Source organism: Neolamprologus multifasciatus, chromosome 7, assembly GCF_963576455.1.
Source record: "Neolamprologus multifasciatus chromosome 7, fNeoMul1.2, whole genome shotgun sequence".
Taxonomy (NCBI): Eukaryota; Metazoa; Chordata; class Actinopteri; order Cichliformes; family Cichlidae; genus Neolamprologus; species Neolamprologus multifasciatus.
In genome coordinates, this window is record NC_140445.1 from 47,705,021 (window position 1) to 47,732,249 (window position 27,229).

The 27,229-nt window shown below is 37.3% G+C and overlaps 2 protein-coding genes across 2 annotated transcripts; both read left to right on the top strand.

Annotated features, from left to right (window-relative positions):
* Nucleotides 1-5,517: 5,517 nt before the first annotated feature.
* cat (catalase) lies at nucleotides 5,518-18,391 on the top strand. Its single transcript, XM_085167118.1, has 13 exons — nucleotides 5,518-5,678; nucleotides 10,060-10,231; nucleotides 11,532-11,642; nucleotides 13,652-13,782; nucleotides 14,096-14,200; nucleotides 14,423-14,548; nucleotides 14,632-14,823; nucleotides 15,010-15,162; nucleotides 15,251-15,389; nucleotides 15,835-15,965; nucleotides 16,377-16,484; nucleotides 16,703-16,786; nucleotides 17,187-18,391. Exons 1-13 carry the CDS (start codon nucleotides 5,613-5,615, stop codon nucleotides 17,250-17,252), a joined length of 1,584 nt encoding a protein of 527 aa, XP_085023244.1. The 5' UTR covers nucleotides 5,518-5,612; the 3' UTR covers nucleotides 17,253-18,391.
* Nucleotides 18,392-22,127: 3,736 nt separating this feature from the next.
* Nucleotides 22,128-24,985, top strand: LOC146515156 (dispanin subfamily A member 2b-like). Its single transcript, XM_085165582.1, has 3 exons — nucleotides 22,128-22,540; nucleotides 23,679-23,896; nucleotides 24,108-24,985. The coding sequence occupies exons 2-3, from the start codon at nucleotides 23,693-23,695 to the stop codon at nucleotides 24,261-24,263; spliced, it is 360 nt and encodes a 119-aa protein (XP_085021708.1). The 5' UTR covers nucleotides 22,128-22,540; nucleotides 23,679-23,692; the 3' UTR covers nucleotides 24,264-24,985.
* Nucleotides 24,986-27,229: the final 2,244 nt, after the last annotated feature.

Consider the following 27,229-nt stretch of genomic DNA (forward strand, 5'->3'; position numbering starts at 1 on the left):
CTAGTTAATAACTCAAAACCGATCAACAAATTGGCGCTTTCGCGAGTACGTTTGCTGATAGTAACGCCATGGGATTCAGCTAATAACACAGGGATCTCATCAATTTTGAAGTCACGCTGAAAATACTCAGCAATCTGTGCATTCATGACTGGATTTAATACTGGTAGCTTAGCTGTAGCATTTGTAGCTGAGGCCTTCAGCTTCCGGGTAACAAAGAAATGACGTCATTCACGTAGATTACTGATATTGGCAGTGCTAACTTGAAATTTCGAATTACTTTCCCTCAAAATTTTGAATTAATAAGTCAAAATTTTGAGAAAATAATTTTGACTTATTAGTCTTCTAAAAGACTTTTCCTAAAAAACGAATCGGCAAATAAGCAAAGCAGAAGGGAGCAGAATTCAGGTTTTTGTGAAAGGCCAAAAGCAGGCAGGAGGAAAACTGGAAAAAAACATGCTCCAAAGCTCAAAGCAAAAATCTGGCTTGGTCATAGTGGACAGTGGGATGTGAAACATCAGATGCAGAAGTGATGAAGACAGGACAGATGTGAGGACCTTGTGTATACAGATGACAAAGCAAGCAGCAGCCATAGCTGTGTTAATGTAATGTAGAGAACACGTTGTGTTGTGCTGAGATGTTCCTCATTAGCTGGCTATAAAGTGTAAATGTGTGATGGGGTCTTTTTTGATTCATGCTTTTGACTGCTAAAAGAGCGAGTTAGCTGGAGGACTGAAACTAAACGAAACATGAAAGCACAGCTAGTCGGATGGCTAATTAGCACTTAGTGCTGAGATGGCTGAACTTAAGATACAATTTGCTTATTTTCAAGAAGGAATAACGTGGCATTGGAAGCCTTCCTGCTCAGTGAGGCCAGGTTTGGATTACTTGAAATGTTTTTAAGATCTCAGACCTGTATGAATTTTAGACCGAGACAGTGATACGCCCCTCCAGAGGAGACACTCGATCCTGCAGCTTGACAAACCAGTTCTTTCCTGTCCGTCGGAAGAGCCCCTTTCATGTGCTTAAATGGACAGTCCCCTGAGAGCTGCAGTCGGAAGGTTGATTTCACATCTTTTACTGTCTTTAGTGTCTCCAATGGGCAAGTCTTTTTTTAAACAAGCAGTTACCACAACAGATGTACAATAATTATCTCACTCTTAAGAATAGTGCTTTAAAGTCATTGTGTCATTTGATGAGCAAGATAATACGATGACACATTCTGCAGTGTTTTCTTTTTCTCAAATAACTTTTTTGTCATTTAATGGAGTACACAGTGTGTAACATACACTTACCAGCCAGTTTAAATGGTAGATGTTTAACTGTATCTAATCAGCCAATCAGTGCATTTAGACACATATACAAGATGTCCTGCTGAAGTTCAAACTGAGCATCAGAATGGGGAAGAAAGGTGATTCAAAGAACTCTGAACTCTGGTCTGTTTATTTTAGAAACTGCGGATCTATTGACATTTCCCAATACAACCATCTGTGGGGTGCACAGATCTTCTTAAAAAGGTAAAACATCCTGTTAGCAGCTGTTGTCTGGGTGAAACAGCCTTGTTCATATCAGAGGTGAGAGGAGAATGGCCAAGACTGCTTTAAGCTGATTGAAAGGCAACAGTAAGGTATTGCAAATAACCACCAGTTCAACCTGATATCATGGCAAAACATATAATAGACACTCTGGCCCACGCATAGCATTTTATGCTTTGCCTCTCCAACCTGTGAAAGGAATACGCATGCAGGAGTTGCATTACCAGCAGGGGGAGATTTATTTATTTAAGTCGGTAGTGACCACAAAAAACGTATAAAGTACATTTCAAGGTCCTTAGTAATCAGAAACAATAAAAACTAGGATGCTAATATGTATATACATATAAATGTGTAAATCTCTCTTTAAAACACTTTCCTGTGATTATTTTCATGTTGAATTTCAATAAAATATCTCCCTCTACTGTTGTTGCAGATGTTTGCAAGTTACTAAAACATCTGCATGTATGTCCATTTCAGGTTTTGGAGAGGCAAAGTGTGACGTGGCCTTGTATCAGTGTTTCAGGCTGCTCTTTGAGTGCCAGAAAATAAAACAACATTTACTTGTATTTGTTGGGTTCTTTTATAAGAGAAGACATTCCAAACTCAAACTATAACTTTATCTTTTCTTTATTCAAGCAATCAGAGGTTTGAGTTTAAAATGGCTGCCGTGTATCTCTGCTTCGCTTAGGAGACCCAAACAAAGAGCTCCACACCCACAAAGTAAATGTGTGATAAATAGTTGGAGGAAAGCCGCAGTTGTCCTTATTTGGCTGGAATCCAGCACTTTGGCTCACAGTTCTTCTTCTGCAGGTTCCTGGGCATCTCCTTATGTGGAGACACCACGGCAACAACCTCCTGTCAGACCTGCATAAAGAGATAGAGAGAAAGACTAAAACTATTCTACAATACTTAACTGTGTGGAATAATGTATACAACAAGTATGTGATGTGAGATATAATAATAAAGTATATTTGTATTAAAGATACAAGTATACTAAATTCCAACATACTGCATTCCATTATAGCTTTTGTAATGCATTTCCTGCTGATAAGCTACTTCATTTTTAGCTTTCCTTTGAATTCACCACTAAAACAATTTCATCATTCACTTATGATAAAGTAACTGTTCAGACAAGAGAAGAAACAAAGTGCTGTTCCTGCCATTGCTGTATATCAGACTTCAAGAACAAACACTTGGGGGGCTATTATTAAATCTGCTCTCCTAATCATGTTACTTCTGATCCTCTTCCACAGATCCTCTCAATATCTGATGATTTATGGGTACTGTAGCTCAGGTGGCAGAGCAGGTCAGTCACTAATCAGAAGGTCGGTGGTTCGATCACAGGCTGCCTCCTGGCTGCATGCCAAATATCCTTGGGCAAGATACTAACCCCATGTTTGCCTACTGGTGATGGTCAGAGGGCCCGGTGGCGCCTGTGTCCGGCAACCTCGCCTCTGTCAGTGTGCCCCAGGGCAGCTGTGGCTACAATGTAGCTTGCCATCACCAGTGTGTGAATGTGTGTGTGAATGGGTGAATGACTGAATGTAGTGTAAAGCGCTTTGGGGTCCTTAAGGACTAGAAAAGCGCTATACAAATGCAGGCCATTTTGCCATTTGATATAGGGCTGGGTGATAATGGAAAATTGAATACCGTAATATTTTTTGCCTATATCATGATGCATGTTTTATATATATATATATATATATATATATATATATATATATATATATATATATATATATATATATATCAATCACGATATGTTTAAATAACCTCCAAAAACAAATGTTATTTTCAATCATATAGTGCCTAAAATTGCACTGGTATACTAAATCAAATCGACCATTCAATATTTTTTCTACTTAAAATACAAAAAATCTGAATGAATGGATATGTTGTATTTTAACCATTCTTTAACCATCAGTTGCACACAGAGGTTTTTCATAAAATGACAGTACTGTGACAGAAGCCTCTTTCTGTGGTCAATGCTAGACCTTTAACAAACAAAAGAACATAGCAACAAAAAAGATATCAAGCAAGAATTCACTACACAAAATATAACAATTGAAATTAAAACGGTGCTCTTTTGTGCTTATAAGATATAAAAAAAATAGTGAAATAAAAAATGTGATGACCTCATATAGAAACAAAAGTTTAGATAGTGACTATAAAAACAACTGACCAAGAACAGTCACAGGTATTATTTAATGTTTTCTTTGGTGTCTGGGGAGACGTTGACATGCAGAGTTTAAATAGCATAGTTAGTCTACCTCAGTTTGATTTGCAGCAGATTTCACAATATGAAAAAACATAATGTCACATGTACAAACCAAATATCTAACTTAAAAACATTAGGACTCACATGTAAGTTTTAAATGAGCAGTCCTTACCTTTAACTCTAACCTCGCTTCTTCCTCTCCTGCCCTGTCTTTCTGTCCTGTTTTGCACAACAAAACATGACCTGTCCTTTCATTAATTGCACAAGTGGTAATTAGCCGCTAGATAACTGGGTAAAGAAGTCATGTGTCTGTAGCATTGTCCACCATTTTAGGGAACAAATTTTGTTTTAAAGTGAGTAACAGGGCTTTTCCCTGCCTTTATAGGGGGCTTATATTTCACTAAAAACGATCTAATATGCATATCCACATAATTCTGGATTACAATATTCAAAAAACACACTTTGTTTAAAAGAAAATACATTTAAAAACAGATTGTATTAGATTTATATTTCAAATATGAAAAAAACATATTATAGCAAATTATGGCCAAATTATTCTGTTACATTTTTTGTATTGTTGCATTCTTACCGAACCAGAACAACCCCTGTCTTTTGCCTTACTAATATTTCAGTGTCACTTTATTTCCCACAGTTTTTTTTTAATGGTGCCTTATGGTTCCGAGCGCTGTCATCAATCTTTACATTTTATGGTTATCTCATAACACTTGTTTAATCAGCTACCATCTCTCCTATGGTCTTTTTAGTGTCTACAGCCTCAGATCAACATAACCCTGCTCCCCAGCTCTATCAGCAGCTGGAGCAGCAGCAATTCATTCACAGCATTGTACCCTATCACGTAAACATAGGCTATGTTTTGCATTGTTCCCACCTGATGACAGTGATACAGTATGACTCGATTCCACATTGGATTCTTGATGAACGTGGGTTGTTGTTATTCTGTCTGGTTCTATGTGCCCCTTTCTGACTTTTAGCACCCGCCCCTTCAAACATCTCTGCAAAGCCCTGTTATGGACTGTCGTTAAAAAAAGGAGAAGCTACAGCGTGGAACATGGCCCTGCTCTAGCTTTGCTTGTTTGTTTCAGATGTGTTACGTATATTTCTTAAAATGGCAAATATATATTATTCGATGTGTGAATAAAATATGTGTTTAAGATTTGTAAATCATTGCAATAATTTCTTAACTGAGGTTGTGAGATGCTAAAAGCAAAAGTACTAACATGTAAACTACAATGAAAGTACAATAAACAGTACTGTGCAAGTGAACATTTCAATAATTTTGACATTAATTCAAAGATCAGAAATTGTTTTTGTTTGTTTTTTTGTTTTTTTTGCCATTTTCCACCTTTTTCTTCTACTCTTTTACAATTTAGTTATGCTGCAGTATAATAATAATAATAATAATAATAGTAAGGTTAATAAGGAAATATGCTGTTCGGTGATTTGCTTGCGTTAACGGTAAACATTAAGGCGTGTCCTCAGATAATGTATCTATTTTATTTTATGCATGCTATTTTGTTTTTGTCTTACAAATAAAGGACGGCATTTTGAGTTTAAAAGTGAATATTTAGTGAGTATGTTAAAAAGATAAAGGTTTTTCACACTTAAACATTGCATAAAGATTTATGTATGATCAGCAGCCTGTATTTGGTTTGGTGCTTTCTCTTCAGTCTCATAAGTGGGTCAGGATTCGTACATTGGCCAATCAGAATATAGGGGCGCAGGAGGGCGGAGCAACGTCGGGCAAGTCCAGGAAGAAATTCTGGCGTAGCTATAAAACGATAGCAGTGTTTTGTGCGCAACATATTCTGCACAGTGTGTGGTCTAAACACCGAATTGTGAAGATGGCTGACGACAGAGATAAAGCCACTGACCAAATGAAGACATGGAAGGCGAATCGAGGTTCTCAGGTCTGTATATGCATTGGGTTATATCAAGTGATTTTACTCCGCGGTGGGTACCACAGTTGGAAATGGGTGAAAGGTCGTCCAGGGGTAACAGGCTAACTAAGAGCTAGCTTGTAGCTCATGTCCTGTAGTCTCTACATTAATGTTTTTAGTGTAGTTTTAGTCTTAAGTATTTATCATACAGTGGTATTTAGTCCTTTATACTTTTTCACAGCCGTGGAAGAGACTTTAACCATGAAGATAAGAAGTGGGTCCAGGGGCATTTGTTTGAACTTTAACCCTCCTATCTATATATAACTAGGGCATATTAGAGCAAATTGCCGTTGTAAAGTAACGTAACGTTCATGTCGCAGAATGGTTTTTATTCGTGCTGTTTTGAGCATGTTTGAGAGTTATGTAAAGACAAAAAGCATGCCGTCATAGCAGCTTCAAGTTTCAGCGTTATTGTTATGATAGTACACCTGCGAAACTGCACCATTGTATACACGTGTCACTTTTTTATGCTTAACGCAGTCTGCCTTTTTTAACTGCTTGTGCAACATTGTCAATATCTTTGTTAGTTTCATAGATACTTGCTTTCAAAAGTGCCAGTTTTAAGGGCATTCATTTAGACAATGAGTTATTATAAAAGTTTAAGGCTCATGCAGGAGGAATGTCAAACACTGAAGATGATTTCATTGATTAATATATTAACCCTCTGGATTCCATCAAAATCACTACCCTCTCAGCTTGTTTGTGGCCAAAAATGGCCACCCCTTGTTTACGTTTACAAAATGCTATAAAATTCATATATATTAAGAAAAATTCCCACTTTTTTTGACATGATTTTTTAGATTAGTACCAGTGCTGTTCATGAAAATCAAAATTTCATTCAAATTCATAATTTTAACCCTTTAAATACCAGTTAGATCACATAATCCTAGGAACTCATAAATGGAAAAAATCACAAAACCCCAATTTTTTTCCAAATAAAACATGCCATCTGATTTACTTTCTAACCATGATGGAGGTTAGATGTATAACAATAATTAAAAGTATCAATGACTTTTATACATCTTTGTTTTTTTGTGCAGTGACAGAAAAACATAAAAACTTCCTCTCAGCTTGTTTGTGGCCAAAAATGGCCACCCCTTGTTTACGTTTACAAAATGCTATAAAATTCATATATATTAAGAAAAATTCCCACTTTTTTTTACATGATTTTTTAGATTAGTACCAGTGCTGTTCATGAAAATCAAAATTTCATTCAAATTCATAATTTTAACCCTTTAAATACCAGTTAGATCACATAATCCTAGGAACTCATAAATGGAAAAAATCACAAAACCCCAATTTTTTTCCAAATAAAACATGCCATCTGATTTACTTTCTAACCATGATGGAGGTTAGATGTATAACAATAATTAAAAGTATCAATGACTTTTATACATCTTTGTTTTTTTGTGCAGTGACAGAAAAACATAAAAACTTCCTCTCAGCTTGTTTGTGGCCAAAAATGGCCACCCCTTGTTTATGTCTACAAAATGCTATAAAATTCATATATATTAAGAAAAATTCCCACTTTTTTTGACATGATTTTTTAGATTAGTACCAGTGCTGTTCATGAAAATCAAAATTTCATTCAAATTCATAATTTTAACCCTTTAAATACCAGTTAGATCACATAATCCTAGGAACTCATAAATGGAAAAAATCACAAAACCCCAATTTTTTTCCAAATAAAACATGCCATCTGATTTACTTTCTAACCATGATGGAGGTTAGATGTATAACAATAATTAAAAGTATCAATGACTTTTATACATCTTTGTTTTTTTGTGCAGTGACAGAAAAACATAAAAACTTCCAAAAATGGCCACCCCCTGTTTACATTTACAAAATGCTATAAAATTCATATATATTAAGAAAAATTTCCACTTTTTTTGACATGATTTTTTTAGATTAGTATCAGCGCTGTTCATCAAGACCAAAATTTAATTCAAATCCAGACTTTTAACCCTTTAAATCACAGTTAAATTACATAATTTTAATGATTTACAAAGGGATAAAAGCATAAAATCCCCATTTTTTTTCTAAATAATACATGCAAACTGATTTATTTTCTAACCATGATGGAGGTTAGATGCATAGCAATAATTAAAAGTATCAATGAGTTTTATGTATCTTTGGTTTTTTGTGCAGTGACAGAAAAACAAAAAAAATCCCTCTCATTTTGTTCGTGGCCAAAAATGACCACCCATGTTTACGTTTTCAAAATACTATAAAATTCATATATATTAAAACATTTTTCTACTTTCATTGACTTGATTTTTTAGATTAGTATCAGTGCTGTTCATCAAGACAAAAAATTTAATTCAAATCCAGACTTTTAACCCTTTAAATACCAGTTAAATTACATAATTTTAATGATTTACAAAGGGATAAAGGGATAAAGGGATAAAAGCATAAAATCCCCATTTTTTTTCTAAATAATACATGCAAACTGATTTATTTTCTAACCATGATGGAGGTTAGATGCATAGCAATAATTAAAAGTATCAATGAGTTTTATGTATCTTTGGTTTTTTGTGCTGTGACAGAAAAACAAAAAAACCCTCTCATTTTGTTCGTGGCCAAAAATGGCCACCCATGTTTACGTTTTCAAAATACTATAAAATTCATATATATTAAAACATTTTTCTACTTTCATTGACTTGATGTTTTAGATTAGTATCAGCGCTGTTCATCAAGACCAAAATTTAATTCAAATCCAGACTTTTAACCCTTTAAATACCAGTTAAATTACATAATTTTAATGATTTACAAAGGGATAAAGGGAATAAAGGGATAAAAGCATAAAATCCCCATTTTTTTTTCTAAATAATACATGCAAACTGATTTATTTTCTAACCATGATGGAGGTTAGATGCATAGCAATAATTAAAAGTATCAATGAGTTTTATGTATCTTTGGTTTTTTGTGCAGTGACAGAAAAACAAAAAAAATCCCTCTCATTTTGTTCGTGGCCAAAAATGACCACCCATGTTTACGTTTTCAAAATACTATAAAATTCATATATATTAAAACATTTTTCTACTTTCATTGACTTGATTTTTTAAATTAGCACCAGTCCTAGTCATGAAAACCAAAATATAATTAAAATTTAGATATTATACGCTTTGAACTGGGTGTGGTTCCCAATCAGCCAGAGTTCACACCCAGTTTCACACCTTGGCTCAGGCGATTAGAGGATCATCAGGGGGTCCCTTTGTCCCTCTTGGGGGGGGGGACACTCCCACCTTCTTGCCATATTGCCAGAATAAATGGTCTGGAAGCTGTTAGGTTTACTTACAGCAGTAGCAACGTCTGCACCTGCATAAACTCCAGGACACGTTTACAAACAGTGTTTGTTGTTGTTTGCGCTGCAGCTGCAGGTTTGAACTGTGCAAAATGTCCTGTGATTGGGGTTTTTTTTGTTTTTGTTTTTGTTTCTAGAGTTAATATTTTGGGTATGGTCTCTTTTTATGAAAAATACAAGAGTAAAAGTGCTTTTCACATGTGCTTCAAAGCTAAGTTTGACTGGGAACCTCAAAGCTCAATATCCTGCATCCACAGGAATTCACTGCAGCCTATGTAATGTTTGATGCGTCATTATTTATTCCAGTCTATCTTGCAAATACATGTTTGTGCTGCAATGTCATGCACAAACACAAACTATCAGATCCTTAAGATCAAACCTATGTCAAAATTGTTTCATTATATTGGTCCATTGGAATGTGGTAACCCATCAAACGCCCCTAGTGGAAACCAAGAATATTACATGAAATTGCTTGCTTGGCACAAAATGGGCCAAGGATGTCATTTGGTGAAAAACATTAAAAACTACAATTTTCATGTGTTGAGTTTAGAATGAAAGCAATTTTACCTAAATCGAATGATATAGTACTGCCAGTAACAAGGAATCAAAAAGGTGGTTATAATGGGTTTCAATTGGCCAAAAATGGCCACAATCAGTAAAATGGGAACAATTTGGTGTATAGTGAATATTATTGACATTATTAAGGAGCTGATGTTGAAAAATAAAAATTTTTAATAAAATACACACCTTTGGAAAGTTTCATTCCATTTGCATTAACAGAACAAAAATGGTTGAAAACCGAAAAGTGAAGTGGCCAAAAATGGCCAGATAGAAACCAGAGGATTAAGCAACTTAGTATTTTGCACTGATTTTTTTCTTCATTGTAATCATAAGGTTAAAATTGCATTAAAGAAAGACCAGCTGTATTGCATTAGTCTTTGTAATAGTCTTACATCAAGATATATTTAATGCTTTCTGTTTTTGTGGGGTTTTTTTTGTTGTCGTTGTTTTTTGTTTTTGTTTTAATTATTATCCGTCTGTTATCAGAAACCAGATGTGCTGACCACAGGCGGTGGCCATCCAGTGGGAGACAAATTGAACTTGCAGACTGCAGGACCAAGAGGACCGCTGCTGGTTCAAGATGTAGTCTTCACAGATGAGATGGCCCACTTTGACCGTGAACGAATCCCAGAGAGAGTGGTCCATGCCAAAGGGGCAGGTAAGTCATTGTGCTGTAGTCATGATGCTCTTTCTATCTGATTTGCTGTCCCTTTGTTATAGCAGTGCAAAAGTGCACACAAACTACTGCTGATCGTGTGTAAGAAAAGGTTAAAAAAATGTTATTTGTATTCGCTGACTAACAAGCTAACAAAAAAGCTTCTTAAACGAATATTTGTAATTAAGTAAAGAAAGCCAAACGTAAAAATTGCTGCCATTCAGGTCAATAGGATCGCTAGACATTTTATGCCAACACTTAGGGCTAAGCAGTCTGGCCAGAAATGGTGTCCCACTATATTTATTTCATTTTGAGCCCCTCAATGGTTCTCACACACAGTTTTGGTAAGTAACACTCTTAAGTCTTCCTGCTGGCAGTAAAAAAATTAAAGGCTTCAATTAATTTATTCATTATCTATGGTCAACATCATTCAAAATGTTTGTAATTTCTGACATCATTGTTTTTGTAGCAGTTATGACTGCTGCCATGCTTTTTGTTTCACAATATTATTAGTCTTGTGCCTTTTGGTTATTTCCACCTACATCAGGTGTAACAGTCCACAAATACAATGTTAAAATGACTCACCGAGGGATTAGCTCTATATTTATAAAGTCTTCAGACATGAATCATTTCTTAGTTCTAATGCCTGAAGTAGTAGGTAAATCATAGCTTGAGATCTAGACATCGACAATGCATTATTCAAAATGATAAAGTTTAATGGATAGGACAACTTTTCAATATGTTGGTGACAACACTTTGTACACTGTGCAGTGTATTCTCAACACTGGCCATTTAACATGCACTAGAATGCCACAGATACAGAGTTACTAAGGTACATATTCAGCACCTGGCACCAAAGACTCCCAGTGTTTAAAAGGTCTTAACAGCAGGCATGTGGTGCACTTATGTCTGAGATAAAGCAAGGGCCTGATCCTTAACATTGGAAAGTGTTCAAATTTATGTGCAAATTTAGTCAAGAATTGTATTCTGGTGCAGGCAGATGGCTACAAATGACTGCATTAAATTACAAAGTTAAACAAGATAACCAAAAAATAAGTACAAAAGGAAATGTGGATCCTGCTTATTTGTGGATTAACTCCGAACAATTGTTAATCTTTACAGGGTTTACAGATCAGGGTTTCAGACTTTGGACAGACATTGAACAAGTTATTTGTTGGCCTACTTTCAAGAGTCTTAGATTTGTTTCCATGATAAATGCCGTAAAAACTAGAACTCAAAATTTGTGAAGCTTGACATGTCTTTTAAAATTTGTATTTATTTTCATTTTTTCTCCATTATTCAGGGGCGTTTGGCTACTTTGAGGTCACTCATGACATCACTCGCTACTGCAAAGCCAAAGTGTTTGAGCATGTCGGCAAGACTACACCAATTGCTGTCCGCTTCTCCACTGTGGGTAAGAACGACCATATAGGATTTCATGGGTTCACCTTGTTAATGGTTACAGATTTGCTTATTGGGGGGCCTGTCGTTGTTGTTGTTGTTGTTGTTGTTTTTTTTCTTCCTTGTTTACACAGTTTTGGTGTGATTGTTTGGACTATAGACCCCGTGCATGAGAAAATGCTAACTTCCTGGTTTGAGACCGGGTGTAGGGTTGTACATTTCCGGTAGCTTTACTTTGCGGTCAATCGCTACTGCGAAGATATACTCCAAAATCACGGAAAAAAAACCGGAAAGATCGCGTTAAGTTACAAAGAGAAGAAGGTGGGAACACTGACCACTGGTATGTCATAAAAAAATCTAATGATCAATTTTGACATTTAAAGAGTTTCGATCGATCAGTTGTTTACATCACTCAACACAAGCAGAACTGCATTACTGCATGCAGAAGACACATCGTCCACATTCAGAAGCACATCTCTGTATAGTGACTGGTCTTATGATTTAAACTGGCAAATGTTCAGCATTCAAACTACAGGTGAAGAATAGTCAAACCAGATGTTTCCCCGTTATGTCAATATCAGCTAGTCAAGTACACACCTACACAGCATGTTAACAAACTGTGGAAAAAAAGCCACACAAAAAATGAATGATTGCTGGTAAGGGTTTCTATACATTAGTATTACAAAATTACAGTGGTCCCTCGCTATAACGCGGTTCACCTTTCACCTCGCTGTTTCGCAGATTTTTTTTCTTTATTGCTAGTTTGCATGCTTTTTTTTTAAAAAATTTTTTTATTTTATTTTATTTTTTTTAACATCACATTGTGTCCTGCGTCCTGATCGCTGCAGACGATCTCCTCCGTGACATCTCTCCTGTACAGTACAGAATTGCTGCATCGATCGCTAGCAGTGTGACTCTGAAGTGCGGTATGTCGATGAAACGTTTTGCACCGTCAAAAAATAAAATTGGCTACTTGATTTCACCTATCGCTGGTTATTTTTAGAACATAACACCGCGATAAACGAGGGACAGCTGTTTAAAGATACTGAGAAATATAAAATTTGAATCCATTTTCTCTTTTGCTCTGAGGTGCGGGGAAAAATAATATCAACAAGTCGATGAACATCATTTACAGATATATTGGGTAAATGCCCAAGACATCTATAGAAATGTAAATCGCCGCTTGATTCATTCATTTGCTTAACTTGTTTTGGACCTTAAACAAGGCGCGACTAGGACACCGGAAACAAAGCTCCCCACAGGAGTTTCTGCACCGTAAGTAGCATATGCTAACGTGCACATAGTCTATTGCTTTTAACATCTGTAGTGGCACCTCTGAACTGCACTGAGCAGCTGCTACGTCACAAACCCATTCAGCCTCTTCCCATCTTCCTTTAGCATATTTCATATTTTTTTTAAATATAATAATAATAATTTGCACTTTATTATTTAGAATTTTGCATAGGATGGAGTTTGCCTCAGAACTTGGACTTGACTTAAAAGCATCCTGTTTATTTTTTTATATTTCAACTGACAGGAATATTAAAAAAAAAAAAAAAAAAATTACCCCCTCGATTATATGAAGCCTTAATCTTCTCACAGCATGTTCATGTCTGCTGAAGACAGATAACGAGCTTGTAAAAATATGGGGAGAAAATGCATGCGTGCTAAACAGTTTAGAATAAGAGAATAATATGGACAATTAAAACATTATATTGAGTGTTTCATGAAAGTGTGACTGTATTAGACATTCTGGTGCTTGTATGAGTCATAAACCATCCCTTGAAAATGGAAATGTGAGTAAAAGTGATACCTATAAGCAGGCTGGCCCTGTGTTGGCAAGTGGTGCTCTTAATATCTTTACTTGGGTGACATTAGAAAGGACATTAACGGTGAACTTACAGTCGATTTGTATGCTGTAGATGCTGGACATTGTCTTTTAGACTAAGTTAGTAGATAATGATACTAATTCATGATTTGTCGGTAAAATATTAATTTAACTTTTTTTTTTTTTTTTCCCAGCTGGAGAGTCTGGATCTGCAGACACTGTGCGTGACCCTCGAGGTTTTGCTGTCAAGTTTTACACTGAAGATGGCAACTGGGACCTGACAGGCAACAATACCCCAATTTTCTTCATCAGGGATGCCATGCTGGTGAGTGGGTGTAGGGACGCATGTGTCTGGGCAGACCGTAATGTTACAGATTTGTATAAAATTTGCATCAGTTGCAGTATTACAGCAGTACATTTTTTTTCTAACATGGAAATAGTTAAGTGTGGATGCTTTTTCAGTTTTGTGTCTCCTTTTTTTAACATTAAATATCTAACCCGAAGGGGTATGAAATAAACCAAGATTATTATTCCTACTGTAAGATGAATAAGACCAGAGACGCATTCCTCACAACACTTGTGCTAATATCAGTCAAGTGTACATTGTTTTATATTGATATCTCGTTAATCTCGTGCAGTTCCCATCCTTCATCCATTCCCAGAAGCGCAATCCCCAAACCCACATGAAAGACCCTGACATGGTGTGGGACTTCTGGAGTTTGAGGCCCGAGAGTCTGCATCAGGTAGATGCTGCTGAGCCTGATACTAAAAAGTCTAGTATGATGTCATGTCACCTGAGGTGTTTCTAAAATACAGATTTAGGATAAAGAATATTTTCAAGTAATTAAGTCTTTCTGTGCACTGTTGCTCGCTGTCTTTATACTTGTAGTCATCATTGACAGTGATTGGAACAGAAACCCTTGTAGTTGTTTTCATGGTCTTGTCTTCTCTTGTCTCCTGTGCAGGTGTCTTTCTTGTTCAGCGATCGAGGTTTGCCTGATGGCCACCGTCACATGAATGGCTACGGCTCTCACACCTTCAAACTGGTCAATGCCGATGGTGAACGTGTCTACTGCAAATTCCACTATAAGGTCTGCCTGAGGTCCGCTTTATTAGCTGTTATGTTGCGTGTTCTGCCATCTCTGACTTCATTTTTTTTAAATGAATTTTTTAGACTGATCAAGGAATAAAGAATTTGACGGTGGAAGAGGCAGACCGCCTGGCAGCCACCAACCCAGATTATGGAATTGCAGACCTGTTCAATGCTATTGCTAATGGAAACTACCCATCCTGGACCTTTTACATCCAGGTCATGACCTTTGAGCAGGCTGAGAAGTTCCGGTTCAACCCGTTTGATCTTACAAAGGTACTGCAGTTCTGCACAACAGAAAACATCTGAGTTATAAAGTAATACGTGACATAAATGTGCAGTGACTTGGTAACTTGTTTTCCAAAAACGTCCATATTATCACAGGATGTCTCTAAATAATGACGTGCTCATTTGAAAATCACAGATGACTTTTGTGATTTGTAAATTTTATTCGCGGTGCAGGTTTGGTCACATAAAGAATACCCACTGATCCCTGTGGGCAAACTGGTTCTGAACAGGAACCCAGTCAACTACTTTGCAGAGGTGGAGCAGTCGGCCTTTGACCCAAGCAACATGCCACCAGGCATCGAGCCCAGCCCTGACAAGATGCTGCAGGTGACATTATGGCAGATTTGACAAGCCAGGGGGGAATGAAGAAAAGCTAGGTTGGTATTGAGCTCTGTCCTCCATGTTCTTTGTCTAGGGTCGCCTCTTCTCCTACCCAGACACGCATCGTCACCGGCTGGGGGCGAACTACCTGCAGATCCCTGTCAACTGCCCCTTCAGGGCTCGTGTGGCCAACTATCAGCGTGATGGTCCGATGTGCATGCATGACAACCAAGGTGAGACATGATCAGGTCTGGTACCTGTGGCTCAGAAATGAATCTTGAGTAATCCTGTCATTTTAATCCAGGTAGTGTTACAGTTTATTTATACTGAGTTCTGTGACATATACACAAGTGCATATCGCAAGTAGACGATCAGTGATGGTGTTTTAAAAAATCTTAGTCATCCAAAAACACCCTTATTATATAAAATAATTAGAAATAATTTTATAACATGGACATTACATGCATAACCACAGTCATCTACATTGTGCACAAAATGTAAAAACTAGCGATAAAACATTAATTTTATTGCTACATTTCGGTATTGTACAGTGGTAGATGTGTGAATAACGTATGTCATCAATATAGTCACTGATTATGGTTTTCCACAAACATCTCGTCTGTTCATTTTTTCTTTCTTTCCTTCACTGCCTCACCAGTGTTTTTGTTTGACCTCCAGGTGGCGCTCCAAACTACTACCCTAACAGCTTCAGTGCCCCAGAGACTCAGCCTCAGTTTATGGAGTCCAAGTTCCAAGTGTCTGCAGATGTTGCTCGTTACAACAGCTCAGATGAAGACAATGTCACACAGGTAATGATGATTGAACAGGATCTGTAGGCGTCTGACACAGAGTGTCTGAGGCCCAGGCATTTTCAGATTTGATAATATTAAAAAGCTGCATAAATCTGTATTTAATATGAACAGTGGGTCGAATGATAAGATGAAATTGTTGTTCATTTTTTAAAGGGTAATGGAAATATGTAGATTTAGTTTTAGTGGCTTTTTCTTCCTGTTACTGCACTCTGGTTTCTGGTTTATCGGCCTCATCTTGGAAGGACCACAACTGTAGCTAAAGCCATTTCTTATTAGTAACGAACGGTAGCTGTATGTTACAAGATGTTGTTTCAGAACTTGGAAATCCAGTTAAGGACTGAGTCAAAGTCCGTTTCTGATTAGTTCCTTTTTCCTCTGGAGGATCAACCTGTGTGGTTTTTTTTGCAGGTTCGCACCTTCTACACTCAGGTCCTGAATGAGGAGGAGCGACAGAGACTTTGCCAGAACATGGCAGGGTCCCTGAAAGGAGCCCAGCTCTTCATCCAGAAACGCATGGTGAGCACTACAGTCTCTCACTTTGCTGTCGCTCATAGTTTGTGCTTTTTGGAATATGAGGTTTCAGGAAAGATGTTGTGCTTATTGGTAAATGTAATCTATTTACAGAATGTAATCTGTTTATTTTTTCATGGGGAGATGAAGAAGATGTGTGTTTTTGTTTTTAGAAGAACCTGCTATCCTCCAGGACTGTAATGTTTTTCTTGGGTATCTTGCAGGTCGAGAATTTGAAGGCTGCCCATCCAGACTATGGAAACAGAGTTGAGACTCTTCTCAAGAAGTACAATGCGGAGGCCAAGAAGGTAAACGGGCCTTGTCTAGTTGTGTGTTTATACACAGCATACATCCAGTGCAAGTTGTAATTTCATTCATTCATTAGCCACACTGGTTCACAGTTAAATGTCTTTAGAGACTTTCCCGAATTTTTTTTGTTTGTTTGTTTTTTCTTTAGAAAGGAGCATTTAACAATCGATACGACTTTCATTACATGATACAGATAATCAAAGGCATAGAAAAATGTCTGACCTTACAGTAAGAGGACATGGTATGAAACTGAGGTGTTAAATAAGAAGAAACGTGTGGATGGATTTTTATCTGGTGTCAAAGTACTCATAGTAGTACATTGTAATTACAGTAATATTCTGCCCATTAAAGCGTCTGATCTCATTTTTGAGTTTCTCTTCTTCAATTTGTGTTTTTCAGGACGCTGCCTTGCATGTTTACAGCCGTCCAGGAGCCGCTGCCATCGCCGCGTCCTCTAAGATGTGATGCCTTAAATATCAAGCGAGCAAATGCACTTGCGTCATAACTGACCACTACTGAAATGGAACAATATTAGATCCATCAGGAAAGGCTCAAAATACAAGTAATCTGGCTTTTACTGTTGTGGCTAATTGGTTTTTGATTCAGTTTTTCCAAGCAATTTATTTCTCTAAATTGTCAGCACTTGCATTTTTCTGAAAGCTTGTGAGCTGCACCACAACCAAGTTGCAATAAAGTCGCCATGATAATACTGCAGTGTTTTTAAGCTTTGAGTAGTAACTGTTTGCTTAGACCACCTGAGTTTAACAGGCACTTAAGAGCATTTCATTTAATTTTGATTTGATTGCATTAAGCTAATTAACCAAACCAGCCTCCAGTAATTCCTCACGTTGTATGTACTACTAAGCTACGATGCTTGCAATTTTAAAAAAGCGTTGCAAGTTTGAAAGAAATCTGTATTAAGGATGATACTTGGTATCTGCTTTAATGATGAGTCTCAATTTAAGCTGGTAAAACATCTGGATTTGTTATGCACCATAGGTTTGCTGCTTTGCTTTTCCCCCCCAGTATGAGCGATGATCTGTTGTGGGTTTGTCTGTTTGTTGGTCTTCTTTCCTCATGTTTGACTGAACCACTGGTGAGTGTTATCATTGTGGGTATGTGGTGATGAGCAAGTTAAAAGATGTAATATTAACTAAAACAGTCATTTGTGCCTTTTTTATATACAAAAACTACCACTAACATGGATTTAACCTTCATCCTTAACAACCCAGGTTTGTTTCTGTTTAGTGTGGGGTTTATTTGATTTTTGATGGTGTGGTGGGTGGTTTTGGTTTTTATTTTTATTTTTAATTTTTTTTTTTGGGGGGGGGGGGGGGGGGGGGCTGTAACATAAGAATTCTGACATTCTTCAGTCAAGTGGGAAACTTAATAAAATCTGACCTTTAAGAGTAATGCAAATTCAAGCATGTAATGATAAAAAGTAACTGTCTAAGTTAAATCTCACAGTTTTGAATTGTTTGTGTGAACTTTCTGCTGATCTGAATGTGACTGACTTCTTTTATTAATGCCTGTACTGGAAAATATTTCTCATCTGTTCTGTGCTTAGATTAAATGAATTTGTAATTAAAAGTTCATCCATCTTCCTTTGTCTCCTGTACTTTTTCAAAGAAACGATCATGATTGATTTTTACGAAAACAATCCCCAACTTGTCTGGACATAGCACGTTTTCACTCGTTCCTTTATTTGTAGCATGTTTTAAAAGCAATAGAGGTTCTCTGCTCAAGCTGTGCGTGTCATATCTGCAAGTTGTGGAAGAATGAAACCCGGCTGTAAAGTTTCAGCACAGGGGTGTGTCTGGAGGTAGGGCATGAGTTCACGCAAATTCATCATTCACACAAGGTTGAAGTTGAACTGATAATGAAGCAGTGCAGTTTAGTGCATGCATACGTATATTCACCAGAACTTGCACAATTCTCTTTCAAGGCAGCTTGCTCTCAGGGCACTATTTACTTTAAGGATATAGTATTATAATTTGTATGTTAAAATTTAGATTTTTTTATTTTTTATTAAGAGGACTTAAAGGTTATAGTACAGTAATAATCAGAAAAGGGTAGCATGGCAGTTGTTTACTTTGATTAAACAAACATTATGTAGCAGTTGGTAATTGATAAGAGGTTAATTTTCAACCAGTAAGTCACTGGAGACCTTGATGGATTTAGGGGAAATTTTAATGAATTGTTAAAATGAAACTTATCCCTTTACCTCCCTTTTTGCCATAACATGGTGAAGTTGCAAAAGCCAGCCATTTTGAAAACAGTCCATGTACTCTGTAAGTCAAACCCTCACAAATATGACATCACTGGAAAGTCCAGCATATCCTGTACTGAGAGTACAGTAGGACTCATATGGATAGCATACATTTTGATTGATGTACAGATCTCCCACAAAAGTCCCCCACATAGTACAAAAAATGAATTGCTGGATTTTAGGAGAGTGTATACAATTATGAGTTTCAAAGTAAAACGTCTAATTACTTTTTTTTCTTCCTTTTCCCTGAAAAACAGTCATTCAACACAGAATTATATTTAAAATCTTGTGTGGTTGGAAATTCATGCCTAGTGTTTACCACCCCAGTTTTCTACACTAACTATATTTCTGACTGAATATTTTGATTGTGACTTTTTGAACCACCTGAACCATGGAAGTTAGCTCAAGTGACATCTGCTCTTCTGCTAACAATGACCATTGCATGCATTATTTGTGCTGAACGCTCTCTCGGCTGTTAATGGGGTCGAAGACCAGCGGTTCCACCTCTGCAATCCAAAGGCACTGAGCCCAGCCCTGTCAAGACGCTGCAGGTAACACAATGATAAGTGTTCAAACTGTCTAGAAGTGAAGAATTGATTATATAAAAAGAACAGTCTAATCCCTTCTCCCATTATATTTTTTCTCCCTGGGTAACAGGGCTGTATCTTCTATGTTCTTTGCCCTTATTTCAAATATGAGGGTGTAGTACAGCTCTGGATTGTCTGCTGAGAAAACAGAGCTGTACTTTTTGTGTTTAGATTGTGATTATGTGTAGCAGCTTTACTGAAGAATATGTCAATAATGACAACACTGAAAGTTTTAATAATTTTTTTCTGCTGATAAGTTATTGATAAGTGTTGGCCAGGGGATGGCGCCATTTGAACTGTACAAATGTTGTGACACATGAACTTTTTCTTTGTATCAATGTTTTGAAAAGCTCAGGAGAGTCATACATTTATGAACCCAAACCACAGTCACCTAGATTGTAGATGTACCAATGTATCCAAAACTTGAAAATCAGCCATACTTAATTAATATGAAAACACGAAGTGTAACTCCAAACTAATATCCTAACAGCTTCACTTTGGAGAGACCCAGCTTCAGTTTGTAGAGTCCCAGGTCAGAGTGTCTCCATATGTCACTTATTACAGCAACTCAGATGATTTCATGTCACATGGGTAGTTTAACAGGCTTTAGAGGCATGTGGCCGAGAGCTATAAAGTTTGAGAGTGTCCTAGGCTCAGGCTTTCGCAGGTTTAACTTGGCAGGTTTTTTGATGTTGCGTCATTTTTACTGCGCACAGTACACCTGGAATGTGCATGAATGCACCAGAGCTTCCTTAGAAAAGCATGCAAACTGGAACCAACCCAGAACCCTTCTCTTGTGCAGTGGCCATTGTTACAAATGCCACAAACCTCATGCTCTAAACACTCTAGATGCATTCAAATATATTCTAGCTGTACTCTGCAGATGTCAGTTGGAGCTGTGAAGCTGGTGCTGAGGTGGAGAACGTTGCCAAACACAAAAATCAATTCAATTCAATTCAATTCAATTCAATTCAATTCAATTCAATTCAATTCAATTCAATTCAATTCAATTCAATTTTATTTATATAGCGCCAAATCACAACAAAAGTCGCCTCAAGGCGCTTCATAGATACAGAGAAAAACCCAACAATCATATGACCCCCTGTGAGCAAGCACTTTGGCGACAGTGGGAAGGAAAAACTCCCTTTTAACAGGAAGAAACCTCCGGCAGAACCAGGCTCAGGGAGGGGCGGCCATCTGCTGCGACCGGTTGGGGTGAGAGAAGGAAGACAGGATAAAAGACATGCTGTGGAAGAGAGACAGAGGTTAATAACAGGTATGATTCAATGCAGAGAGGTCTATTAATACACAGAGAGTGAGAAAGGTGACTGGAAAGGAAAAACTCAATGCATCATGGGAATCCCTGGCAGCCTACGTCTATTGCAGCATAACTAAGGGAGGATTCAGGGTCACCTGGTCCAGCCCTAACTATATGCTTTAGCAAAAAGGAAAGTTTTAAGCCTAATCTTAAAAGTAGAGATAGTGTCTGTCTCCCGAATCCAAACTGGAAGCTGGTTCCACAGAAGAGGGGCCTGAAAACTGAAGGCTCTGCCTCCCATTCTACTTTTAAATACTCTAGGAACAACAAGTAAGCCTGCAGTGCGAGAGCGAAGTGCTCTAATAGGGTGATATGGTACTACAAGGTCATTAAGATAAGATGGGGCCTGATTATTTAAGACCTTGTATGTGAGGAGCAGGATTTTGAATTCAATTCTGGATTTAACAGGAAGCCAATGAAGGGAAGCCAAAACAGGAGAAATACGCTCTCTCTTTCTAGTCCCTGTCAGGACTCTTGCTGCAGCATTTTGGATTAGCTGAAGGCTTTTCAGCGAGTTTTTTGGACATCCTGATAATAATGAATTACAGTAGTCCAGCCTGGAAGTAATAAATGCATTCTTACATATTTGTTTAATACAGTGGTTCCCAAACTTTTTTTTGCTGGGCCCCCCTTTGTTTTACAAGAAAAATGTTCAGGCACCCCCCCCCCCCTCCCCCTGTTCACACACGCACGCACAAACACATCCTCCAACCATACACACCCATATTTTGCTCCGTTGCAGTTTATTTCACACACACGTATATATATATATATATATATATATATATATATATATATATATATATATATATATATATATATATATATGTGTGTGTGTGTGTGTGTGTGTGTGTGTGTGTGTATATATTGAACAGCAGAAAAACATTTGGGCATGCTCCTCTTTTTATGCTCCTTCATACCCCTAAGATAATCTGTAATGATGCCAATACTTACCTGTCTGGAACAAGCATAGTGACTGGCTTACAGGAAGGCCTGCATATATCTAACCTGTTTTTTTTTTGTTTTTTTACGTGGGCGTTACAGGCTGCCTGAAGTGATAGCTGTTATTTTGTTAAAAACACCCACATGCATTGCCACTGCTGAGCCCCCATCGACAAGTGAAAGTAAAGGTGAGTCTGTTTTAGTAAAGTTTCAGGAGAAGCAGAATGAACTTCAAAGTAAGAAAACAATTTAAAATGTATTTCTTTGTGTGTGTGTAGTGGTGTTATCTTACTTTTTCTTAAACTGTCTTTCGTCAAACTGTTTTTACATTGTCTAGATTCTAGATTGTCTCAGGGGCGTCTTTGCACAGGCTGGGGTCTGAACTGGGGTCTTGAACGATGTGTGTGTGTGTGTGTGTGTATCTACATATTTATTATGTATGTATGTTGTTAAGACACTAACACAAAGGTTGTGTCACAGCATACGCACCAGATAATTTGCATCGAATGCAAATGCAAAACTTTGTTTCCCACCCACATTTCCGCTGCTGAGTCTCCTTTGGCTGTTAACTCCACTCCAATCCAGATTGCACATAAAGACTGAGTGGACTTGCACTGACTGACAAGTGAAAGTGAAGGTGAGTGTAAGGTTTATATTGTTGATTGTCATTTATGCTTAGAAATATTTACTCATATATGCTTTGAGTTTTATTATCGATTGCATAATAATGGAGGTTTGATCCGTAGTAGTCTGTGGAGACTCCGTGTGCCTTCCAGAGCACTCTGGCATACACACACAGCTTAAGGTCATGAAAGAGGTTATATCTTCTCTTACTGATTTATGGTAGGAGGACACCTACTCTGTATCTGTATAAGAGCCCTTTGTTTAGATGGAGCGCTAGACTCCTGGCACCAGCCTTGGGGAGTCTTCACAGGGTCACATCTGGACCCAACACACACACACACACACACACACACACACACACAAGGTACTCTTTGTCCACATGCATATCTGTAAGACGTAAAACGTCATATGTTAATGAACATTAAACACCAATGCTTTTTGCTGTTGTAGTTGAATTGTCTCGTTCCAGCGAGGTGTTGTGCTAGACAGACCCATCAGTGAGTCTGTTTTAATAGAAGCAGAATGAACTTCAAAGTAGGGAAACTATTTAATTTCTCTGTGTGTGTCTGTGTGTGTAGAAGCGTCGTCTTACTTTTCCTTAAACCGTCTTTTTGTCTGTTTTTATGGTGATGCAGTTCCGAAATTGAAACTTGTTTAAGACTTATTTTGTTTTCTCTGTGATATTTATTGAAGTTGTGACATTTATGTGGCTATGCGGTGTGAATTTTAATTTTGTGGTTGTGGTGCTGTAGTGGTAAAGTAGGGGGTGGGGAGTGTGCTCAACCCTACTGGCATCCAGTATACTCATCCAGCAAGTCAAAACCTGTTCAACTGCTTCCTGTAAAAAGCTGGAGAGACATATTGCCAGTATGTCTAAGCAGGCTTATGAAATGAGATTCTGCTCTCACAGTCGAGTCACCGACTGTGAGAGCAGAATCTCCTCAAAGACACATTTGCATTAGTTGCCAGTGTGTGTTCTATCACAAAGCACTTTCTCATATTATATTATATTATATTATATTATATTATATTATATTATATTATATTATATTATATTATATTAACATCACTGTAACTCCACTGCTGTCCCAAAAAAGAAATCATCAACAACAATAACTCTTTTGAACACCTTTATTCTCTCCAAACTGCAGTTGAGCTCACAACAATGACAACAACGAATCCTCCACGTTACCATCCATTTCAGGACAGCATGTATGATGGGAATGGGGATCAACAATCAATGGTTCAGCACACCACTGTGATCATCAGCACTGAGCCACCAAATGACCATATTATCTGGTCCCTCCTCTGCTTTTTCTATTCAAACCCCTGTTGTCTTGGACTTGCAGCTCTTATTTATTCTATCAAGGTGAGGTTAAATAAATAGTTTTTTTCATGAACTAAGCATCTGTTATACTTCTGTGTGTGTGTGTGTGTGTGTGCGTGCATAAAAAAAATATATTAATTTTTACCTGTCTACTTACTATGACCTACATTATATTGATTTTACCACATAGATCAAGTTAATATCCATGAACTCCAACTACACTTTTACAATCTATATGTTTCTGTCCTTTTAGGCCAGAGACCGGAAGGTGGTTGGAGATTTGGAGGGTGCACGGCATTATGGAGCCACTGCTCGCCAGCTTAACATCACCTCCACAGTCCTGGTTGCCCTTGGACTCCTGATATTCATTATTACGATGATAGTTGTTTTTGCACGGGTATCTCGTTAAGCCCTCAAAGTAACAAACCCTGACAAAACGCTTCCTTTTAACAGACTGCCGTGCATTGCTTGCTGCTGTGACCTATCATTAAAGAATTTGGATGAGGAATATTAACATCAGTTTTATTATCAGTCTTGATTATGTCTTTTGTTAGAAAAAGACACAATTTCATATATATATATATATATATATATATATGTGTGTGTGTGTGTGTGTGTGTGTGTGTGTACACATATAAATGGACAGAAACAGATATATTTATATATATATATATATATATATATATATATATATATTCATATTTCAGTGAAGGTAAATGTATATAAAGATGATTTTTAGCCAATTAAATTAATGTTTGTGCCTATCTATCTACACCCAGGTGAAAAATAAGCACACTGCATTTGGCGTCTGCTAAATTACATACGGAACAATGAATGACAGTATACGGAATTCTTCTTTGTTCACAAAAACCTTTTTTCTGTAGCTGTGGATCATGCTGCATATTCACTGACGGGGATCTCAGCTCATTCATGGCAGGAAAATCTTTTTATTGAGATGTTTCATCTTCCACTCACTAATATTCCACAGAAACAGTGTGGACATTTCATCCCCTTAGAATTTGCTTGATTTAGAGAATTTAGAGTTGACTTGTATGCTATGTTATAAAAAAAAATATTATCTTTGAGATTTAAAGGGTGTTGGACTGTAACTCATTAAAAAATATTACTAGGGTTTTATTTTATTTTATTTTTTCAGATTCCATTAATTTAGTTAATTAATAGCTCTGTAGCCTCAGTAGCAATTCTTTCTTCCTTTTTTGAAATGTATGTTGTAGTTTAATGGAAATAGTCTACTTCTGAGGAATTGTTGTTTTAACCTCCTAAGACCTGAACTCTTCCACGGCATTAGTGATGGGATTTCCGGCTCTTTTTAGAGAACCGGCTCTTTCGGTTCGGCTCACTAAAAGAGCCGGCTCTTTCGGCTCCGCACCGGCTCTTCAGGTTGTTTGTTGCTTTAATTAATTAATAATTAACAATAATATAAAATTATGCACAAAAGGAATTACTAATGTTAAAAAAAAGTGGTTTTATTTATATATGTTTATATATAAATATATGCGGTGGCCCTAGAGACAAAACACGTACAAACTCCAAAAAGCACATACATAGTCCAAAACACATTTCTAGCATGAACTGAACTTCCAAAACAGAGCTACCTAGATCACTTAAATTACACAATTGAAAGCATGAAAGCATATGTGTATTGTTTGTGTATTTATACACAAGCATTCATATATAGTCAAATAATAATAAAAAAAATGTTCATTTACCTGTTATTACCACACACCAAATCCGGTTGTTGGTACTTGCTGGCTTGTGTAGCCACTAGGTAACAAAAGTTCAACACTGCCCCTAGCATCCTGGAGCACTTCTGTTGTCTTTTGTACGTGTTTTGAGTTTTTATGTGCTTCTGAGTTTTTACGTGTTTTGGAGTTTGTACGTATTTTTACGTGTTTTGGAGTTTGTACGTGTTTTGGAGTTTGTACGTGCTTTGGGGTTTGTACGTGCTTCAGAGTTCGCACGTGATTTGAAGTTTGTATGTGCTTTGTCTTTAGGGGCCACCGTAAATATACTTTTATTTATTCACTCCACGTAAAATGTAATAAATAAATCATATAATACAAACATCAACTATTCACATTTCAACTTTTAACTGTTTGAATTTTCAGCTTTTTCCTTTTATAAATTTAAAGTGAAACAACACAAAACACTGCAAACCACAACACAATTAAATATAAATTATAATGTGAAAACAAAAAGAAGATGCATATTCTCTGTCATATGGACCTGCATGAATAAACTTTCTGAATCCTTTATCATCTGCAACTGAAAATAGTTGTGGATGATTACTATACCTTTCTAATGTGACGTTGTTGTCCCTGGCTCTCTTTCTCTCTCCGGCTCTGTTCCTGTGATACTGAGTGTAACTACCGCCCCTCCCCCCTCTGCCCAGCGTAAAGCACAAGGCTCGCGTCTGGAGTGAAGCGGAAAAAAAGTGCGAGAGAGAGAGAGGGTGAGAGAAAGGGAAAAAACCCCACGGCTCGCGATAAGGAGCCGGCTCGCGTCGTTCACGTCAAAGAGCCGGCTCGCGTCGTTCACGTCAAAGAGCCGGCTCTAAGAGCCATTTCGTTCGCGACATCACTACTTCATAGGAAAATAGGAAGACCACAGAAAAGATTCAAGGGTATAGTGAAGGAGGGTAGGTGTAACAGAGGAGGATGCAAGGGATGGGGTGAGCTGGAGAAAGATGATCTGCTGTTGCAACTCCTAAAGTGTTGATACTACTTCCTCTTACGCCTTTCATAGACATATGCGAAATACAGCTGTATAAATGTGTCGCAGCCCCTGGCATGCGCACTCACAACAGTGGCTGAGCGTAAACGGAGTCATGTGTGGAAATTTTTTACCTCCACAAACAGCCAAGACGCGAATTGCGATACATGTGGCAAGACAGTGAGGTGTTGTGGCAACACCACTAACCTCGTCAAACACCTCAGAGTAAATCATGTCACAGAATATGATGAGCTTATGTTGAGGCAAAGTGAAGAGGAAGAAAGGGACAGGTGCGGCTAGGGCGAGACAGATGTCTCTCGCAGAGTCCTTTAGTGCTGCAGGCAGGCAAGGTGTTCAAACAGCGCACAACTTCAAGTTTTTTTTATTTCTATATGATAATTCTGCATTATTAAGCAATATGAACAAGTAGTCTGATGTCCTTTAATCATTATTAAGCTATATCCTTATATTATTACTACAATTACATAATACAATATATAATTGCATTATGAAATACAATGAAACATTAAGTTTTTGTACAGAGTATTGGTATCGGATCAGTATTGTCGATACCACCCTGAATTTTACTTATATCGGATGTATCGGATCGGAAAGGAAATCAGTGGTATCGCACATCACTAC

What these genes read in the sequence shown, in the direction of transcription:
- cat (XM_085167118.1), top strand. Translation starts at nt 5,613, where the DNA reads ATGGCTGACGACAGAGATAAAGCCACTGACCAAATGAAGACATGGAAG. An exon ending in TGTCCGCTTCTCCACTGTGG is followed by an intron (nt 11,643 to 13,651) that starts GTAAGAACGACC and finishes TTTTTTTCCCAG; the next exon opens with CTGGAGAGTCTGGATCTGCA. An exon ending in GCCCTGACAAGATGCTGCAG is followed by an intron (nt 15,163 to 15,250) that starts GTGACATTATGG and finishes TTCTTTGTCTAG; the next exon opens with GGTCGCCTCTTCTCCTACCC.
- LOC146515156 (XM_085165582.1), top strand. Translation starts at nt 23,693, where the DNA reads ATGACAACAACGAATCCTCCACGTTACCATCCATTTCAGGACAGCATG. An exon ending in CTCTTATTTATTCTATCAAG is followed by an intron (nt 23,897 to 24,107) that starts GTGAGGTTAAAT and finishes CTGTCCTTTTAG; the next exon opens with GCCAGAGACCGGAAGGTGGT.